The sequence below is a fragment of the Salmo salar genome, chromosome ssa05 (assembly GCF_905237065.1).
Source record: "Salmo salar chromosome ssa05, Ssal_v3.1, whole genome shotgun sequence".
NCBI lineage: Eukaryota > Metazoa > Chordata > Actinopteri > Salmoniformes > Salmonidae > Salmo > Salmo salar.
This window is the reverse complement of record NC_059446.1, coordinates 60,018,661-60,038,940: the sequence shown is the minus strand read 5'-3', so window position 1 is coordinate 60,038,940 and position 20,280 is coordinate 60,018,661. Positions and strand designations below refer to the sequence as shown.

Sequence of the window (20,280 nt, the reverse complement as noted above, 5' to 3'; positions counted from 1 at the left end):
CACAGCAGTTAAATGGAACATGGGGCAGGTGTACTACATATATTTCTAATTAGGGTTCATGGCATTGTTATCACACTATGGGGAGGACAGTATTGGTAACACTTTACTTGACATCTAGCGTCATAACCTGTTATAATATGGTCAAAACACTGTCATGACCCATATATTTACACATGCTATGACATACACTATGTATAAAAAGTATGTGGACACCCCTTCAAATTAGTGGATTTGGCTATTTCTGCCACACCCGTTGCTGACAGGTGTATACAATTCAGCCCACAGCCATGCAATCTTCGTAGACAAACATTGACAGTAGAATGGCCTTACTGAAGAGCTCAGTGACTTTCAACGTGGCACCGTTATAGGATGCCACCTTACCAACAAGTCAGTTCATCAAATTTCTGTCCTGCTAGAGCTGCCCCAGTCAATTGTAAGTGCTGTTATTGTGAAGTGGAAACGTCTAGGAGCGACGACGACTCATACACGAAGTGGTAGGCCACACAAGCACACAGAACGGGACCGCCGAGTGTTGAAGCTCGTAAAAATTGTCTGTCCTCGGTGGTAACACTCACTACCGAGTTCCAAACTGCTTCTGGAGTTAACGTCAGCACAATGACTGTTGGTTGGGAGCTTCATGAAATGGGTTTCCATGGCCGAGCAGCCGCACACGAGCCTAAGATTACAATGCCAAGCATCGGCTGGAGTGGTACAAAGCTCGCTGCCATTGGACTCTGGAGCAGTGGAAACGCGTTCTCTGGAGTGATAAACCATCTGGCAGTCCGACGAAAGAATCTGTGTTTGGCGGATGCCACGAGAACGCTACCTGCCCCAATGCATAGTGCCAACTGTAAAGTTTGGTGGAGGAAGAATAATGGTCTGGGGCTGTTTTGCATGGTTTGGGCTAGGACCCTTAGTTCCAATGAAGGGAAATCTTAACGCTACAGCATACAGTGACATTCTAGACTTTTCTGTGCTTTCAACTTTGTGGCAACAGTTTGGGGAAGGCCCTTCCTGTTTCAGCATGACAGTGCTCCCGTGCACAAAGCAAGGTCCATACAGAAATGGTTAGTCGAGGCCTCCCGAGTAGTGCAGCGGTCTAAGGCACTGCACCGGAGTGCTTGAGGCGTTACTACAGACCCTGGTGACTGGGAGTCCCATAGGGCGGCGCGTAATTGGCCCAGCGTCGTCCAGGTTAGGGGAGGGTTTGGCCCGGGGGGGCTTTACATGGCACATCACGCTCTAGTGACTTCTTGTGGCGGGCCGGGCACCTGCAGGCTGACTTCGGTCGTCAGTTGAACAGTGTTTCCTCCGACGCATTGGTGCAGCTGGCTTACAGTTTAAACGGCAAGTGTTAAGAAGCGCGGTTTGGCCGGTCACGTTTCAGAGGACGCATGACTCGACCTTCGCCTCTCCCGAGCCCGTTGGGGAGTTGCAGCGATGAGACAAGATTGTAATTGGATCGCAGTTGGATAGCACGGAATTCGGGAGAAAAAGGGGGTAAAAAAATGTATTCAAAAAAATAACATTTTGGTTTGTCAAGATCGGTGTGGGAGAACTTGAATGGCCTGCACAGAGCCTTGACCTTAACCCCATCGAACACCTTTGGGATGAATTGGAACACCGACTGCAAGCCAGGCCTAATCGCCCAACATCAGTGCCCGACCTCACTAATGCTCTTGAATGGAAGCAAGTCCCCGCAGCAATGTTCCAACATCTAGTGGAAAGCCTTCCCAGAAGAGTGGAGGCTGTTATAGCAGCAAAGGGGGATCACCTCCATATTAATGCCCATGATTTAGGAATGAGATGTTCGACGATCAGGTGTCCACATACTTTTGGTCATGTAGCGTATATTATGAGTGTCAAAACCCACATTTATTCAAATGTGTTTTTCACTGCCAAGAAGTTTCCTTTCGTTTGAAAGTTGGTTTCTTAAATCCGTTGTTCTTGTAATGATTTCTTTACAGTCATGTTTTTTTTCATCGTATTTTAAAGAACTTGTAGAAAATACATTTTATGACACTGTCAAGAGAAATGATGACCATCCTGCGTCACTTTACTTGGACTAAGAAAATACCCTTTTTGACACTGTCATGAAGCATTATGACTATACTGTGTCACTTTACTTGGACTAAGAATTATAACCATCAGAATCATGTTGCCAGATCGGCCTAACACGTACATTTAAAATATATATATATATATATATATATATTTTTTATTTCACCTTTATTTAACCAGGTAGGCTAGTTGAGAACAAGTTCTCATTTACAACTGCATCCTGGCATGCCCTTATGTCAGTCATCAGTTAAGAGGGTGTCTTGTCCTGCTCCTGAAATCTACTTCTGCATTCATCCCAGTCACCAGCAACAGAGCATTGGTGTAGGTGCGTGTCTTGACATCAATGTGTGCGCAATTACAATTTCTGAAAATGTTATATAACATAAAAATACTGTTGACAAGTTGGCTATGCTGTAATGGAGTGAGTTTTGACACTCTTATGTAGGTGTCATAACCAGCCATAACATAATGCTGTATATGTCACAACAGATCTAAATATATTTGTCATGACAGTGTTATGTCCATATTATGACAAGTTATGTCAGCTGTTATGACATGGTTATGGCCGTGTCATAAGGTGTTATGACGCTAGGTGTCATGTAAAGCGTTACTCAGCAGGGTAATGGGTTTTGTATTACCAGAGGAGGTATATGGGTGATAGTTGGACTGATTTCTTTCCTCTACCGATAACATTTTCCCAATCATGGTGCCACCCACCTAATGACTTCCCACACCTTCATTTGCCTATTAAATGAGTTTCAATTGATTATTTTAGTATCTATTTGGGGGCTGACTAGGCTGGGACTCTAGTTGTAAAACTAGGGGAAACACTGCTCAATGTTGTGACAGTCACGCTGGGCTCTGATTAACGTTGCTGATCCTCCCCTCCATTTACCCTCCATTACCCTTTCATTATCCCTCGTTCTCCTTCCCTTTGTACAGTACCCCCCTTTCCTTCCTATCCCCCGTTTACCCTCATCCCCCTTCGACCTCACAACACTGTGGGAGGCCTCCCAGTATGTATGGGGGTGTCCCGTCTGTGCCCCCCCTCTACCTTCCAACCCACTCTGTGCCCCCCTCCTCTTGGCCAGGTTAGGGTATCTATCCCGGGGGGAATTGGCAGTCGAGCAGCCTTTACAAGCCTAATCAAGTAAATATTGAGGGGATTTGTGAGCGCTTTGTAATGTGGCTCAGGCTCGGGTAATTCCATTGTATCGCTGGGTTAGTGGGCTGTATTTGGTGGCGATTGGAGGTTGTGGTAAACCTTGATTGAGTTGATGATGGGGTAGGGAGGGAAGGCTCTGTGGTTACACTGGGTAACTGGTTAGGGTAAAGCTGTGGGAGTCGTGAGTGTTTAAACAAGGAGCTCAGAGAGAGAACCAAGCCTAGCAAGAACCAAGCCTTTTAAGGTAAAACAAACAAAACAGCCATTTTGGATTGTAGGATTACAGGTTTCAGGGTGGAACACAATGTGGTCGATTTAATTCTAATGAATGTTTCTACTGGCTTTATTTCAGTTGGATTGTTTCGGTTTGATTTTAACACTTGAGAAAACTTGCAACCAAAATCTTCATGTCAAATTGTAGGGTTTTTAGGACTGCTGTTTTAGGACACCATTTAAACTATGTCAAAACCAAAGTCAGTCAGCTAAATGGAAACAAGATTACACTCTCCTGGGGGCAGCTGGCAAAGAGCAGGAGAGCGGAAGGGGAGAGAGAGAGAGAGAGACATAAGAATAGTGGGAGGAAGAGAAGAAGAGGTAGTAAATCAGTGATAAATTAGAGCGATGGAGAAACTCAAGGAGCATCGTGATAGAGGAGGGAGTAAGAGGACATTGAGAATGAGAAATAAAGAGAGATTACTAAGCGAGAGAGAGTCTCAGAGCTCTGTGTGTGTGTGATGGAATGACATGTCGGTACTGTATCTGCTTCTTGTGTGGCTCAGCTGGATCGTCATGGCAACCAGCCATCCTCCTTACCCTCTCCTTAAATGTACTCTCTTTCTCCCTCTCTTCGCTATATAAACTACCTCTTTGTACCAACATACAGTACCTTAGAGGGGGAGAGCGTATTCAAGTCCCCTTGAAAATGGCGTATCAGTAGTCCAGTCACACCTTCTCCTGCTAGAGAATGCCCCCTGGCACGGAGCCAACGCCCCTCGGTTGGCACTTTCGGCACGGGCACAAAGGGGGCAGGATGCAGGAAGCGGTGCTGAAAGGAACCAAGCCCCCCAATACCCGCTTACTGGGCTGAATTGAAACTGTGAATCTGAAAGGCCATACTCACACCTCCATTCATTCTACACATTTACATTCATCTGTGTGAGTCTGTAGGTCTCTTGGCCTGTTTGGGGAACAGGGGAAGGGAGAGGTGCATTTATGTTGCTCTTCACATTCAAATTCTTCCAAGTGAATGTGTGTCCTTCCGTAAGTGGTGATTTCCCCCTAAAATCCACAGTGTGAACTGTGTGAACCTTTGCATTCTTGTACCTATTTTAGCCCGTATGGGCTCTTCTCAGTGAGTGTGTTTCGTTCACATTCACATGCTTTCCCGAGTTACAACTACTTCACACATTCAGTCTCTTTAAACAGTCTGTTTTATTCACAGTAATCACACTTCTACTATTAGAAAAAAGGGTTTCAAAAGAGCTCTTCGGCTGTCCCCATAGGAGAACCCTTTTAGGTTCCATGTAAAACCCTCTGTGTAAAGGGTTCTACATAGAACCCAAAAGGGTTCAACCTGGAACCAAAAAGAGTTCTTCAAAGGGTTCTCCTATGGGAACAACCAAAGAATCCTTTTAGGTTCTAGATAGTAGCAGGAATATACATAGTATTTGGTTACTATGAGACCAGTCATAACCATTTCCCCTTAACTAGTGTGATCGACCCAGTTTATAGAGTCTATTTCGTATTCTACATGCCGTACCATTCATTCTCGTAGCAGTTAAAAGCATTTGATTAGTAAGGTTCCAGTCTTGTTTAGATGCCAGATACTCAGCAGACGAAGCCATCTGCCTCTGTCATTTTTGTCCTCCAGGCGGAAACCGTACACTGGCAAACTGGAGCAAAAAGAGTCTAGGGCTCAGATGGCGACAAGTGTGTGTGTGTGTGTGTGTGGATGGAAAACAGCCTCTGGTTCTTAGTTTTTTTTCTATTTTCTTTTCAGACAGAATGATCACATTATCCCTTCAAATAGAGCCATGTTGAAAGCCTGCTGGTGACACTTCAGTCTGTTTTAGACCAGGAGTTGAAATTTCACTTCCATAAATTATATACACTGCTGTATATGTGGGATGTTGAAGAGCATTTTTTTAGACCCCACACTCAGGGCTGGATTCAATCCGTATCGCAGAAGTATCGTGGAAGATCCGCGTTATAGCTCGATTTAAATTGAAAAACAATGTTCCCGCATTTTCTGAGATTGTCCACGATACTTCCGCGATACGGATAGAATCCAGCCCTGAAAGCTTTCAGACTCACATAATGAAGCACTTGGGGTAATTATAAACAGAAATTCTTGATTTTCTTAAACAGAGCAATCTGGATTGAAATGTGTGCCAACCATTCAAGCTTGAACTATGAATGACACAGTGGTACTGCCCTCACCCTAATCTAAATCATTTAGAGCCTGCACACACACACACAGACAGAGATACACACACAGACAGAGAGACACACACACACACAGAGACACACACCCACAGACAGAGATACACACACCCACAGACAGAGATACACACACCCACAGACAGAGATACACACACACAGACAGAGATACAGACACACAGACAGACAGAGATACACACACACACACACACACACACACACACACACACACACACACACACACACACACACACACACAGACAGACAGAGATACACACACACACACACACACACACACAGAGATATACACAGACAGAGATATACACACACACAGACAGAGATACACACAGACAGAGATACACACAGACAGAGATACACACAGAGATATACACACACACACAGACAGAGATATACACACACACACACAGACAGAGATATACACACACACACAGACAGAGATATACACACACACACACACAGACAGAGATATACACACACACACACAGACAGAGATATACACACACACACACAGACAGAGATACACACACAGACAGAGATATACACACACACAGACAGAGATATACACACACACAGACAGAGATACACACACACACACACACACACACACACACACACAGACAGACAGAGATACACACACACACAGACAGACAGAGATACACACACACAGACAGAGATATACACACACACAGACAGAGATACACACACACACACACAGACACACACAGAGATACACACACACACACAGACAGAGATATACACACACACACACACAGACAGATACACACAGAGATACACACACACAGACAGAGATATACACACACACACAGACAGAGATATACACACACACACAGACAGAGATATATACACACACACACACAGAGACACACACACACACACACACACAGACAGAGATACACACACACAGACAGAGATATACACACACACACACACAGAGATACACACACACACACACACACACACACACACACACACACACACACACACACAGACAGAGATACACACACACACACACACACAGACAGAGATACACACACACACACACACACAGACAGAGATAACACACACACACACACACACACACACACACACACACACAGACAGAGATACACACACACACACACACACACACACACAGACAGAGATACACACACACACACACACACACACACACACACAGACAGAGATACACACACACACACACACACACACACACACACACACAGACAGAGATATATATATATATATAAACATACACACACAGACAGAGACACACACACACACAGACAGAGATATATATATATATATATACACACACACAGACAGAGATACACACACAATTTTGTTGAAGTGTTACGTTTGGTGAATAAACCCTCTTCCATTTCTCACCCGCCCTTTTCTCTCCATCCTTGATTTGTTTCCCTTTATTCTCCACTCTTCCCTTATCTGGCCATTTCATCTGTCACCCATCGATGTTTCCCTGGCTGCTCTTCCATCTCCTCTCCGTATTCCATTACACATGCCTCATTGTTTCCACTACTACTACTTCCCCACTTCATCTTCATCTTCTTTTTCTCTCCTCTCCTTTTCTCTCCTCTCTCTCTCTCCATCCCTCCTCCCTGCAGATGTAATGTCCAGGACTACATCTGGCATAAGGGTTCCCGCTGTGAGTCGGTGGTGACAGAGTTCCAGGTGCTGTGTCTGACCATCGGGGCGTCGGCCCTCATGGTGCTGCTGCTCTTCATGATCATCGTCTGCTTCGCCAAGAAGCTTCACGTGCTCAAGACCGAGAACAGCAAGCTGCGCAAACGCAGGTAAGCTTACAGCGTGGACCTGGGGAAACCTGCACAAATATAGGGGAGTTTATGGACCAGATAAAACCAGTTAGCACAAAGGTGCAAGAAAACCAGGAGAAACCAGGCAGTGCAACCATAGATCATAGAACCCATGGAAAACTGGCTGCGCAAACGCAGGTGAGTTTATGGACTACAAAAACCAGGCAACAGATAGACAGGTTTTTGAGCTCTTGTATTCTCACAGCATATGTATGTGAAATAAGCATTTCTAGCACTAAAATGAACATATTTAGTATTCGATTGGAGTATTACATGAGTATTGGACGTGTGGTCTGTGAGTTCCAACTACATTACAACTACTTCCATTGAAACAAAGCTCCGTTCAGGGTGAAACCTTGGGGCTGGTGGAGAGAGTAGTGGAGGTGAACAAAGGATCAGGATAAAAGGACAGGAGATGGAGGAGGAGGAAGAGAGGTGAAGCTAGAGATACCTGAGAAGGTTGTGGATGACTTAGGAGAGAGAAGAGGCTGAGAGAGGGAAGGGAAGAGGGAGGGAGGCTGGACTGGAAAGAGGAGGATGGGGGGTGGGTGACAAAGAGAAGAGGCGATAGACAGGATAGACAGAGGGGGAGAATTGGATGGATCAGATAAAGAGGGAGGATATTAAATGAGCGAAGGAGACAATGAAGGAATGCGGAGGAGGAGGAGGGGGCGTAAAACACGATGACAAGATAGATGAGAGAGGAAACGCAGAAAGAGAGAAGAGATAAAGCAGAGAGAGAGAGAAAAGGGAGGGATTGAGTTTGCATTGAAAGAGAATGGGATGAGGATAACTAGAACGAGTGCGGTATGAGATGCGGCTGTGCCTTCGCCTGTCGTTTTGCCTAGCAACAGTGAAGTCATGTAGGAGGGTGGATGAGTGTGGATGCTTCCATCAGCAATGCACATTTCTTAGCGGAGGATGATGATGTTAGCATTATGATGATGATGAAGAAGAAAAGTGGAGCAGTCAGTGTGGGGGATAGCGTGCTGATGGCTAGCGCGCGGTGCTAGCTGAAAATAGTGATGTCATTGCTGCTCTTGCTCCAGCTGAAAGTAGGGCAGTCTGATCAGGAGCGTATGAGAGGGGAGGGGAGGGGGAGACAAGGCAGGGGAGGCGAAGTTGACCTACATACAGCTGTGCGACCTGAGGGGGGGTGTGTGTGTGTGAGGAAGGGGGGTGGGCATGGACAGCATGCAGTATGGGAGAGACACCACAGCCTCATCAAGTGGTTAGCCACAAATCAGAGAGGAGGAAGGAGAAACAGAAGTGGAGTAGAAGAGAGCAGAATGAAACGGAGGAAAACGGAGGGGCGGAGGAGTGAAGGGGAGAGAGTGGAAATGTGTAGAGGATGGTGAGCGGAGGGAGGGCAGGAATAGGAAAGAGCTTTTAGCCAGAGGAAAAACTCAGTTGTTGGAAGGACATGTTGTTGGAGGGAGAACGAGTGTGTGCATGTGTGCGCGTGTATAGGGCACTGCTGATGAGGCTCATGTATACATGAGACGCCCACCGCTCTCTCCCTCCATCTGCTGCAGATAATTGCAGTGGGCTGCACAGTGTATGTGCCGCAGTCAAGATGGGGTCTGCTTCCCTGTCAGAGAGGCAGAGAGAAAGATGGAGCGAGAGAGAGAGATGGAGGGAGGGAGGTGCTGGGGGAAGGGGGAGAAAGAGAGGTCATGAATGGGAGGAAGGGGGAGAAAGGGGAAGGAAAAATAGTAGGGATTGAGGGAGGGAAAGAGTGAGTAAGCGAGAGGTGTGACAAGAGTGGCAGTAAGTGAATGGCAGAGGATAGAGAGAGAGAGAGAGAGATGCAGGTAACTATCTTTGCAGAGAGGAGAGTGTGTGTTCTTCCTGAAGTGGCAGATTAAAACTGACACATCCTGACTTTAGTCCGTTTCCCCCTGAACCACGGCTTAGAAACCACACTTCTCATACCACACACACTTTACTCTCTCTCTCAATTATGGACATAAATAACACACACAATCTGTATCCAAGCCCTGCGGTATCCTCCTTTCAATTCAATTAAATTTGCTTTATTGGCATGACGTAACAATGTACATATTGCCAAAGCTTACTTTGGAGATTTACAATACTAACAAATAATTATAATCAATATTGTCAACTTCTTTCTATCTCCCTATTTATTTATTTATTTATTTCTCTACTCCATCTCTCTAGCACACTCTCCCTCATTACTTGAGCTTTGATTGGTCTGTCATATGAACTGATTAAATATAAATGTTGGAGCGGCATCTCAATCAGACAGTAGTAGGAACTGCTGGGGCTGTACTGATGGGTCTAGTTCAGAGGATGTTTAACTATGGATATGATGAGGAGAGGGAGAGAAGGAGATCAAGAAGAGACAGAGAAACGGACAGATTCTTTCCAGCCAGCAGAGGTTTCTGGAATAACACAAAATGACAAATGACTGTTTGGGAAGTCTGTTTTGGATATCAAGTTTCTCCACGTTTTTAATTGGGTACACAAAGTGAATCACAGTGCTTCAATGGAAGGTCAATGGTGAGTCATTGTTGTCTGTTTGGAAAGTAACTTTCATTTTCGTTTTCAGTTGCAAAACATTTGGCTATACAGTGTACCCTATTGAATGCAACCCAGGATTGGGTATCAAAGTGGCCATAGCTGTAGTCTAGTTTTGATTCACAGCTGATTTGTTGCATTACAGGGGGTATCTGTCTGTCTATCATCTGTAAACTGAAGTCTTACACTTGCACTATACTGTAACTAACGCTGCTCTCTCTTGCTTTTTTCTCCCTCCTCCCTCCTCTCTCCACCTCATTTACCCCCCGTTTTCACATACTTTCCCCTCGTCCTTGAATCCTGATTTTTGCCCTCCCTATTCTCCCTTCATTGCTCTTTTTCTCTTCTCTCCACCTCTCGCTGCATCCCTCTTTTTCCATTTCCCCATCGTGACCCCTCCTACTTTCCTCCTCGTTTAATCCTCTTTTACCTGTCCTCCTCCCTTCCTCTCGTCTCTGGTCTCCTCCCTTCCTCTCGTCTCTGGTCTCCTCCCTTCCTCTCGTCTCTGGTCTCCTCCCTTCCTCTCGTCTCTGGTCTCCTCCCTTCCTCTCGTCTCTGGTCTCCTCCCTTCCTCTCGTCTCTGGTCTCCTCCCTTCCTCTCGTCTCTGGTCTCCTCCCTTCCTCTCGTCTCTGGTCTCCTCCCTTCCTCTCGTCTCTGGTCTCCTCCCTTCCTCTCGTCTCTGGTCTCCTCCCTTCCTCTCGTCTCTGGTCTCCTCCCTTCCTCTCGTCTCTGGTCTCCTCCCTTCCTCTCGTCTCTGGTCTCCTCCCTGTCCTCCCTTCCTCTCGTCTCTGGTCCCCTCCCTGTCCTCCCTTCCTCTCGTCTCTGGTCTCCTCCCTGTCCTCCCTTCCTCTCGTCTCTGGTCTCCTCCCTTCCTCTCGTCTCTGGTCTCCTCCCTGTCCTCCCTTCCTCTCGTCTCTGGTCCCCTCCCTGTCCTCCCTTCCTCTCGTCTCTGGTCTCCTCCCTGTCCTCCCTTCCTCTCGTCTCTGGTCTCCTCCCTGTCCTCCCTTCCTCTCGTCTCTGGTCCCCTCCCTGTCCTCCCTTCCTCTCGTCTCTGGGCCCCTCCCTGTCCTCCCTTCCTCTCGTCTCTGGTCCCCTCCCTGTCCTCCTCCTCTTCCCAGCAGTAAGTACCGGCCTCCATCGGAGCAGCACAATGATAATTTCTCCCTGTCCACCATCGCTGAGGGCTCCCACCCAAATGTAAGGAAACTGTGCGACACCCCTCCTAACGTCCCTCATGCCCGTGCTTTGGCTTACTATGATAACATTATCTGTCAGGTAACGTGGTTCTCGTCTCTCTCTCACCCTTTTCTTCCTTCCCTCCTCCGCATGGGCTTGAGTGTCACCTCTCTGGGGTTACAAGGCGGGATGTTACAGTGGGGGCGTTCTCTCTCGTTATGGGACAAGTCTACAACCAGATAGGCAGGCATAGCACTGCACCTGGTTGGTTACTGAGGCAACTCTGTTACCATAGCAACTCCGTGGCTGTAAAGTCTTTTCTGTGTATTGCCTCATTGTCAGTTATTGGTTGAGTTTTTTTGTTAGCTATTGATCGTACTTGGTGACACACACACACACACACTGCAGATCAAATCAAATTGTATTGGTCACATACACATACACACCGTTAGCAGATACTATTGTGAGTGTAGCGAAATGCTTATAAATGTGAAAGATGGAGCAAGGAAATAAGTTGATCTTACCTATACATCTGCCGGACCCATTGGTGTGGTCAGTTCTGTCCGGGCTAAGACTTGACCAAGAGAGAACTCCTATAGCCCTCACTGCAACCCCCTCCACCCCATCTATTCCTGATCTGCTCTCCCTTTAATCACCTGTGCATCGGTATGTCACTGCATGCCTGCTCTATCGCTCACATGGTGCCCCCCCTGGTGGCCATGTCAGCCACTGCAGCAGCCTGTCCGTCGCTCTGCCTCCTGTCCGTCCGTTGCACTCGTTTATCCTGACTTGGGCTGGATAGCTTGGAAAAGTGAAGAAGGTCTCTTGATTGGTCGATAATAGGGCTTTGGGTGGGCGGGGAATCTGGGGGCATGAAATATATTTTGTTTATGGGGATATTATCAGGTTGCTAGAGGATGGTGTGCGAGATGTGTGTAAGGTGGGCGGGGCTATTAAGTCAGGATAAGCATCTGAGATGCAACATCCCCCTGCTGCCTGTAGGTGGCGAGGGAGAGTATAGACCTAGATGCACAACTAACGGAAGCATGGGGTAGCATAGCGCTAACATGGTCATAGCAGCATGAGTAGAAGTAGTGCTACGGCATAAGATGTGGTACCACATTCTAACAACTCATCAACTGGTTCTGGTCATCATACTTGGTAGAACCACAAGCAAATTGCTTCACTTAGATTTCTTTTGCTCGTTTTTTGGTTTGTTTGTAGTTAGTTGATTTTGCATTATTCTTCCTTCTGGGTAATTGCGATAATGTTCCTGTAAATATAATATAGTGACAACTTGGGGGGCATCATATCGCAGTGGTTCATAACATGAGACGGTTAGCACAATCACCTATCAGAACACTACTAACCGTCACCATAACCCAATACCATCCACAACCAAATAAAACACCATATAACATCCTCATCTTCCAGACATCTTCTAATCTCTGAAACAGGATCGCTCTGCTCTTTGAGTCTCAACCTGGGTTCGCCGTTTAGATCCACAGGTCTACAGTCAGTGTGTTAGTACATCTCTCTATCCATACGAGTCGATTTTATTTTAGAGCACCAGTGTAGAGTATCTGGAGAAAAGGTCCATTTAAAATACTATGTAGATTCATCTGCAGAGAACAGCCAACACCATAGAAACATACTTCTCACTAAAAAAGCTCAGAAAACACAAACTAATAATACCAATACCTCAAATCCCTCCGTCTAGTTCATGAGCTAAAACCCTTGTGCTTCTATGTCAACACGGTACCCTCAGAAATATTTCATCCAACATTTACTATGGTAATGTCAAGGCCACAAAGCACCATAGTTACTGAGACAAATCCTTCAGTGTCCTTATATGGGCACAGTCTCTACCTCTCAATGTGAGCTGGGAATATCAGATATCATCCTTAGGAAGTTCCCCTTCGTAGGTCTTCTCTCTCTGCTTTTTCATTCTCTCTCTACCGCCAACTCTCTTGGTTTCTATCCAACTCTGTTTTTCTCTCTCTCTCTCGCTCTCTCTCTCTCTCACTCTGTCTCTCTCTCTCTCTGTTTGAGGATGTTATGTATCTTTGAGGAGTATAACCCTCTCCTCCTGCCCCCCCCCAGAAAACCATGAGCAGATACACCTGGGAGTGTAAGACCAAAGAGGAGCCCGACAGTGAGGTAAGATAAACCCCCTCAGATGGCCCGCCCCCCCTCCCTTAAACGGCTCTCATTGTACTGTGACCCTGTCAGTCACCCTCTCTCAACTCAACGGACCAATCCACAGCCCCAAACTTGACTAGTCAGAACCTAGAGCTGTTACTCCTAAGTGCTGATCTAAAGTCAGTTTATAAGTTAAGTTAGCCATTACCCCTTAATGGATCATTTCCGGATGCGAGTAAATGCTGATTTTAGACATGATCCATATCTTTACATATTGTGGGCTCTTAAAATAACAACTATGAAATAAACATCATTTAAAATATGAAATGTACACTTTTATCTAGGTTAAATGGCACAGAGATAAACGTTGTAGCAGTCCAGTAGCAGCACGCTTTTGTCCTTGTAGTGTCCTTCAGAAAGGGGATATCGACCCTTCCCACATGAGTTCTTAGCAGAAGAGAAAACGCTGCAGTAGACTGAAACCCGAGAAATCTCACTAGACAGATTCTCCCTCTTCAGATAAACACACGGTCAGAAACTGTACACACTCCAACATGCATAAAAACACTATCATATATGCAGAAACACAGATAATACAACTAGAAAGTGAAATATTGTTGTAGGGAGAATAGTTTATTTTCAGCATTATATGGACTGAGTACAGTGGATTGTATCCGTTTACCCGTTTACCCTTAATCTCCTATCAACATTGATACCTGTCCTTTTATGGACCATGCTGGTTTACAGTATATATTTAACTATGGCTTGTGTCAATTCCATTCTAACTCAGTCAATTGACAAAATTGTAATGATGATAAGTAAAAGTCTATATTTAGAGTAATTACTACATGTATATGTTTACGTGCTCTGTATTGATTGAATTAAAATGAAATTGATGAAGTGATTATGATAGGGTTATACTGATACATTGTGACATGTTTTCATAATACTGCCAGTCCTGTGCTGTGGAATAAAGGCCAGGATGTACAGTACCAGTGTCCCTATTGTCCAGTCCTGCCCTGTAGGCTGTGCTTTGCTGTGCTGAGCCATACTGTACTGTGCCATGCCAGTGAAGAGCATTGAGGCTCTCTATCTGTAACAAATCGTTTGACTCAGTCCTGTCCCACCCTCTTCGTGTCCTTCCTCCACTACGCATACACAGATACACATTTTATATCATGCACACAAAGATGCAGATCCAGACACATTCACATAAACTCTGAACACACACACACACACACACACACACACACACACAGCAGGAAGGATACAAAGATCTGTCCATGTTTCATCTTCATCTCAACACCTCGTATATCTCTGTTCCAAAAAGTCCCCGTAAAGTCCCTCTCACCCTCGTTCCCCAATACAATGAAAAACAACAGCAAACAACACATTTTCCAGTTTCACGCTGACGGAAGGAAAGATGGCCCCTATCCTGTAACCATGGAAGTGACGTATCCCCACGTCCTGCCCGAAGTTACTATCTAGGCCATCAGCCAATGGGTAAATGCTCTCGCCATCCCTTTTGTGTGCCATTGAATAACAAGCATTCAGCTCTGTTTCGTAATGGCACAGCCCTCAGGGTCTGCGGTGTGTGCGCGTGCCTGTGTGTGTGCTTGCGTGTGTGTGTGTGTGCGTGCGTGTACATGTGTGTATATGCGCGTGTGTTTGTATGTATGTATGTGTGTATGCATGCGTGTGTCTGTCAGTCAGCTTGAGCACAGACAGACACTTCTACCTCAACACAGCAGGGTCGATGAAGCTATGCAATATTAATGAGGATAACAGGCTGGGAAAAACAGATTCAAATGAATGCCAATCCATTATTTGTCTTGACCTTAATTAAATGCAGCCAAAAGGATGAATTGAAGTGAAACAGAGTTGTCTCCTAATGCATTGTTTTTCCAGCTCCAGCTGTACTGTAGGTATGTATGAAGGTGGTTCCACAGACAATGTGTTTAATGCCAATAACGGCACGGCTCATTGTGTTTTAATTGGGACAGTAGCGAGGTGAAGAGGGCTGGATGAGTGATAGTGGGAGGGGGGATTCTGGATTCTCTGGGGTTCTTGCATGTGGATATGCATGCGCTTCCTGGTTGGCCTGGATGGGGTGCTTGTTGGTGGATTATGAAAGGTGGGAGGGGGGTCGCTCATACAGTTCTCCAATCACCTCTATGTCCCTTCAACCAAAACAAATGTGCGAAGCAAGCATGATGTTGAAACAATTGGGTAGCCGCGGCCACTGTACAATGGGTCTTTTTTTAAACGGTTAGCTTCCTCACTGCTCTCTTCCATTGACGGATAGTCAGGTAGTGTGAGGATAATATGGGGTTTTGGGATATTTATATCCAAATAATATATTAAATGGGATTAAAGAGAGGGATGGAGGGGTGGTAAGAGGTGGAGTTAGAGGGTCTAATATCTTGAGATGTTAGGGGGGTATTTCAAATATTCCCATCTCTTTAAGGGGAATGACAATATGCAATAGCAGTGGTCTGTCTATAAGGGGCTATAAATTGATATTTTCAGAGGTTGAAGGCCATCTATTGGCTGATGCTGTGACGATCCCTATAACAGGACGCAACAAAAGACCACATGGTAGACTAGAGGGAGGGTTTGGTTTATAACCGTTTTGGGCGGTCTGACTGGGTGGGCCTAACCGTGTTTTCTCCGTCCATCTGTCCGTCCGTCCGTCCCTGGCAGGATGATCCTAATGCCCAGAACAAGCTGGAGGACCCCGTGAAGGCCCCGGTGCCCAAGGAGGACGACTCCCTGAACATCCACAACTCCCTGACCCCCAAACACGAGAACCACAAGGTACTGGGCGAGGAGAACTCCTCTGAGGTAAACTCACTGCAGAACAACATGATGTAGAAGCCTGGGTCGGGATGAGAGCTCCAGTCCTGCTCTCTATCTCAGCCACCACGCCTACAACTGCTACCACCAGCCAACCACCGTCTACAACACGGCAACACTGCCACCAAGCGGGCAATGCCGCTGAAAAAAAATTAAAAAACACCACCCCAGGTGAAACTCCTCCCTGACCTGCCAACGCCTATAGCAACCCCTTACGCCCAATCACGCCCCCCTGCCTCGCTGCCCTGCCCCTTCGTTGCTGTCACTCTGCTCCCCCTTACCCCCTGCCCGCACGCACATACACACACCAGAAAACACAGACACACACACCAAAACACACATACACATATATATGTACATACACACACTCACATATACACTCATAATTCCCCTGCCTGCATTGGTGTATTTTGTAAAAAGAAAAGAATCATATGGAGTTTAAAAAAAGAAGTTAAACATTGTAAAAAAATATAAAAGTTACTGAGAGGTTTCGATGTTTGTCTGACTAATTAAGTGAGTATGTATAAATATATGAAAAAAATGCTTGGATTGATATAAAAGAAACAACACATTGTGTCTTCGTTTTCATTGATGTGATTTCTAATCCTTTGATGTACTTGTTTTATTTTGTACTTTTTTGGGAATACAGACTTCAAAACAGAGAACAAAATCTAACAGTTGTTGAAATAAACCTTTTTAACATGACACCTTTGTCCCTGTGTTTTCCTGAACTATACTGTCCCTTTCCCTCTCAAACTCTTGCATGGCTTATTACAGCTTGGTAGCTCCTTAGGTCACACACACACACACACACACACACCTTGCATGGATCCTGTAGTTCGCTTTCTCACAGAACTGCAGCTGAAACACACAAAACAAAAACTCTTCTCTCACCACTCATGCCAGAAAGAGCCTTATTCAGAAGGCCAAACACACACATAACTCTCTTTCTTACACACGCGCACACACACACCCACCCACCCTCTGTTACATTCCCCGTTCACACATCATTTTTCATACCGGCCTGCATTCTCAATGAGTCTCGAAGAAGGCCTCTCCGATGCCATGCCTTTGTTGGAGTGATCATTGAGAGAGTTCTAGACTGATTGGACAGAGTCTGCTATTGTAGGGCCCTTCTTAAGCTGTGGGGCCTTTGGTTGGGTGGATGGGGGATGGAGGACCCCTTTCCCATCAATAGGGACAGAGAAATATTCAAACTACTACAGAGCAAAAGTTTGGCTATGGGAATGAACAGCATGCAAGCGGCTACAACAGCAATTAACACATTTTCTCTCCATCTCTCCTCTAGTCTCTTATGTTGCCGGTATGCAAGACAACGCATAGGTTTTCTCCTTTGAACCATGAGTGCTAACGGCTTTGCACACACACACACACACACACAGAAGAATATGTAAAGCTAAAACATTTGCGTGTCCTTGGGATGGACAGAGAATATAAAATCAATCAGCCTGCATGAGCTATAGCTCAACAACTTGCTCCTCAATTGTGCCTGGGTTCGAGCCTTGGTGTGAGACCAATCAGGAGAAAGTGGTACTTGCTAAGTAACAGCTTGACGTCCGTTACATTAGGGATTGTTCTTTGGCATTTTAGCAGACCCAAGAACTCTCCAATGAATCTGTTATGTTTCTACCCTCATCTCTTTAATTTTCCACTTTATCTCCAATCAACACCAATGACTGGATTGACACTTGAGGACTCAACCAGAAAGCCTCCCTTCCCTGGGGGCCACTCTGGGTTGGACTGTGCGTGTGTTTCTGTGTGAGTGTGTGTTCAGGCTTGTCTCTGGGAAGAGAGAGGACCGTGTCCATCACACCACAGGACAAGAGGTGATGGTGTGGTTGAGAGAGCTGGGCACTGAGATAGATGTCTATCTCTATTCCTCTAAAACCCGCTCGCCCGCTCTAAATATATTTTCATACACCCCCCCACCCCTCCCTCTTTCCGTTTTGCTCCCTTTTGTTCTTTCTATATCTCTTTCTGGCATCAACCTCTCTCCCTCTCTTTCTGGCTTATTACCACTCTCTCTCTAGATTTTTTTTCTCACATCGTTCCACCAGTCCTCTCTCTCTTCTATCTCTCTCCCATCGCTCCTCTCCTCCCTGTTGCTGGAGGGTCTTTACAAATGCAGCCTCAGACAGAGGGGGCGCCGTTGCCATGGAAACCAATTATGTCGCTACGGTCCAAGCTTGAGAGGACCAACTCAATGACCTCACCATTCTCTCTATTCCTTTCTTTCTTACACACACGATTACAACAGCCAGACTGTATCGCGTTGTACTGAGACTCAGAAAATGATGTATAATAGATACATAAAATCAAGAATGCATTATGCAGATTTAATGTCATCTAAGGAAAACATGAAATGTTGACGTTAAATACACTCTGATTCCACATAACCCCCTTACATTACTCCCTCTCTCTTTAGCTGACCTAAATACCACTTTGTGTTCTTATAGCGCTTTTACAACGTTCTGACAATGAATGCACTCCTGCTCACCTTTACCAAATCATTGATCTGGAGAGGAGAGAGGAAGGGCACACTTCAGGTAGGGAGAGAGGGGCAGGGGGTGAAGAGAGGGCACAAATAGGGCGTGTCAAGATTGTTCTCTGCCTCCCAAAGCCTGCTGGGATGTTGGATTCATCCGCACACTGTCATTGGCTGAGGATGTGGTGGAACGATGGTGTGTGAATTCCACAGGGAGCCTCAGGATTGGCCAACGCAAACACATATATACACAGACAAGCATGCACGCCTGCACACGCACTCACGCACGCACGCACACACACTTGCAGAAAAGCTCACAGAGCAGCTTGGGAAGCAGTGTTGAAACGTAAAGGCAGGGTGTGGGTGGGTGAGTTATGTCTGATTGAACCATTTTGCCATTACTCTGGTTTATTAATGAGGACGTCTGGAATGCAGACGATGATCAGAGAAGCCTTTCTGATGGAAATGTGCCCATACGTTACCACGCTGAGGCCAATCCTACTCCCCCTTTTCCCAGAAGAAAGGAGAGAGGGGAAAAAGATAAAGTGATTCACACCACAGAGTTTGGCCTTTCTCTGATGGGTTATCCTGTGTAGGTCAATGTACGGCTGAAATGGAGGTTAGGGGTAAAAGGAAAGGGCTGGACGGTACAGGTAACTGGCAAAATAAAGGAAACACTTCAGTAAATGAGGGATACAAAGTATAATGAAAGCAGGTGCTTCCACACAGGTATGGTTCCTGAGTTAATTAAGCAATTCACATCCAATCATGCTTAGCGTTATATATAAAACCCAATATGGGAGATTCTGTAGCGGCGCCTGAGACAATGTTTTCCACTACCATCAATAAAACACAAAATTATGGAATTTCTTGTGGAAGAATGGTGTCGCATCCTTCTAATAGAGTTTCAGACGTTTGTGGAATCTAAACCAAGGTGCATTGAAGCTGTTCTGGCTCGTGGTGGCCCAATGCCCTATTAAGAAACTTTATGTTGGAGTTTCAATTCTGTAGAAAACCGTTTTAGGTATAAGTAACCACACAGATGTGTGTCTATGAGCTGGTGTGTGTGTGTGTGTATGTGTAGGGTGGGATACATTACTTTCTAAATGTAATCCGTTACAGTTACTAGTTACCTCCTGTCCAAAATTGTAATCAGTAACATAACTTTTGGATTACCCAAACTCAATAACATAAATCGGATTACTTTCAGTTACTTTTGGATTACTTTCCTCTTAAGAGGCATTAGAAGAGACAAAAAGGATCCATCAAACACATTTTAGTGTGTTATCATAGTGGTCTCTGATTTGTGGTCAGACTCGTTCAGGTGGAACAAACTTAAACTTTCACCTTTTTTCAAGGCTTAATTGAATGTCATTGAGTAAACAGAAAGGTGTCATAATGTATTTGTTTTGCATCCTTTCTGAATTTAAAAGCTATCCAAGAAGTAATCATCTAGTTTTTAAAAAGTATCTGTAATCTGAGTGGAATATATTTCTTGTAACGTAACAGATTACAGTTA

General features: G+C 45.4%; 1 protein-coding gene across 10 annotated transcripts in view; it reads left to right on the top strand.

Annotated features, from left to right (window-relative positions):
* LOC106605341 (chondroitin sulfate proteoglycan 5) overlaps positions 1 to 16,960 on the top strand; it is a 30,895-nt gene extending 13,935 nt beyond the window's left edge. The window contains exons 3-7 of one of the 10 annotated variants that reach the window (XM_045718457.1): positions 7,330 to 7,518; positions 11,200 to 11,356; positions 13,361 to 13,417; positions 14,801 to 14,902; positions 16,103 to 16,960. In XM_045718457.1, coding sequence (XP_045574413.1) covers positions 7,330 to 7,518; positions 11,200 to 11,356; positions 13,361 to 13,417; positions 14,801 to 14,887 — 490 coding nt within the window. In that variant the 3' untranslated portion in view covers positions 14,888 to 14,902; positions 16,103 to 16,960. The remainder of the gene's footprint in view (positions 1 to 7,329; positions 7,519 to 11,199; positions 11,357 to 13,360; positions 13,418 to 14,800; positions 14,903 to 16,102) is intronic. The other 9 variants (XM_045718458.1, XM_045718453.1, XM_045718455.1 and 6 more) reach the window with 9 other exon arrangements.
* The last annotated feature ends 3,320 nt before the right edge of the window (positions 16,961 to 20,280 follow it).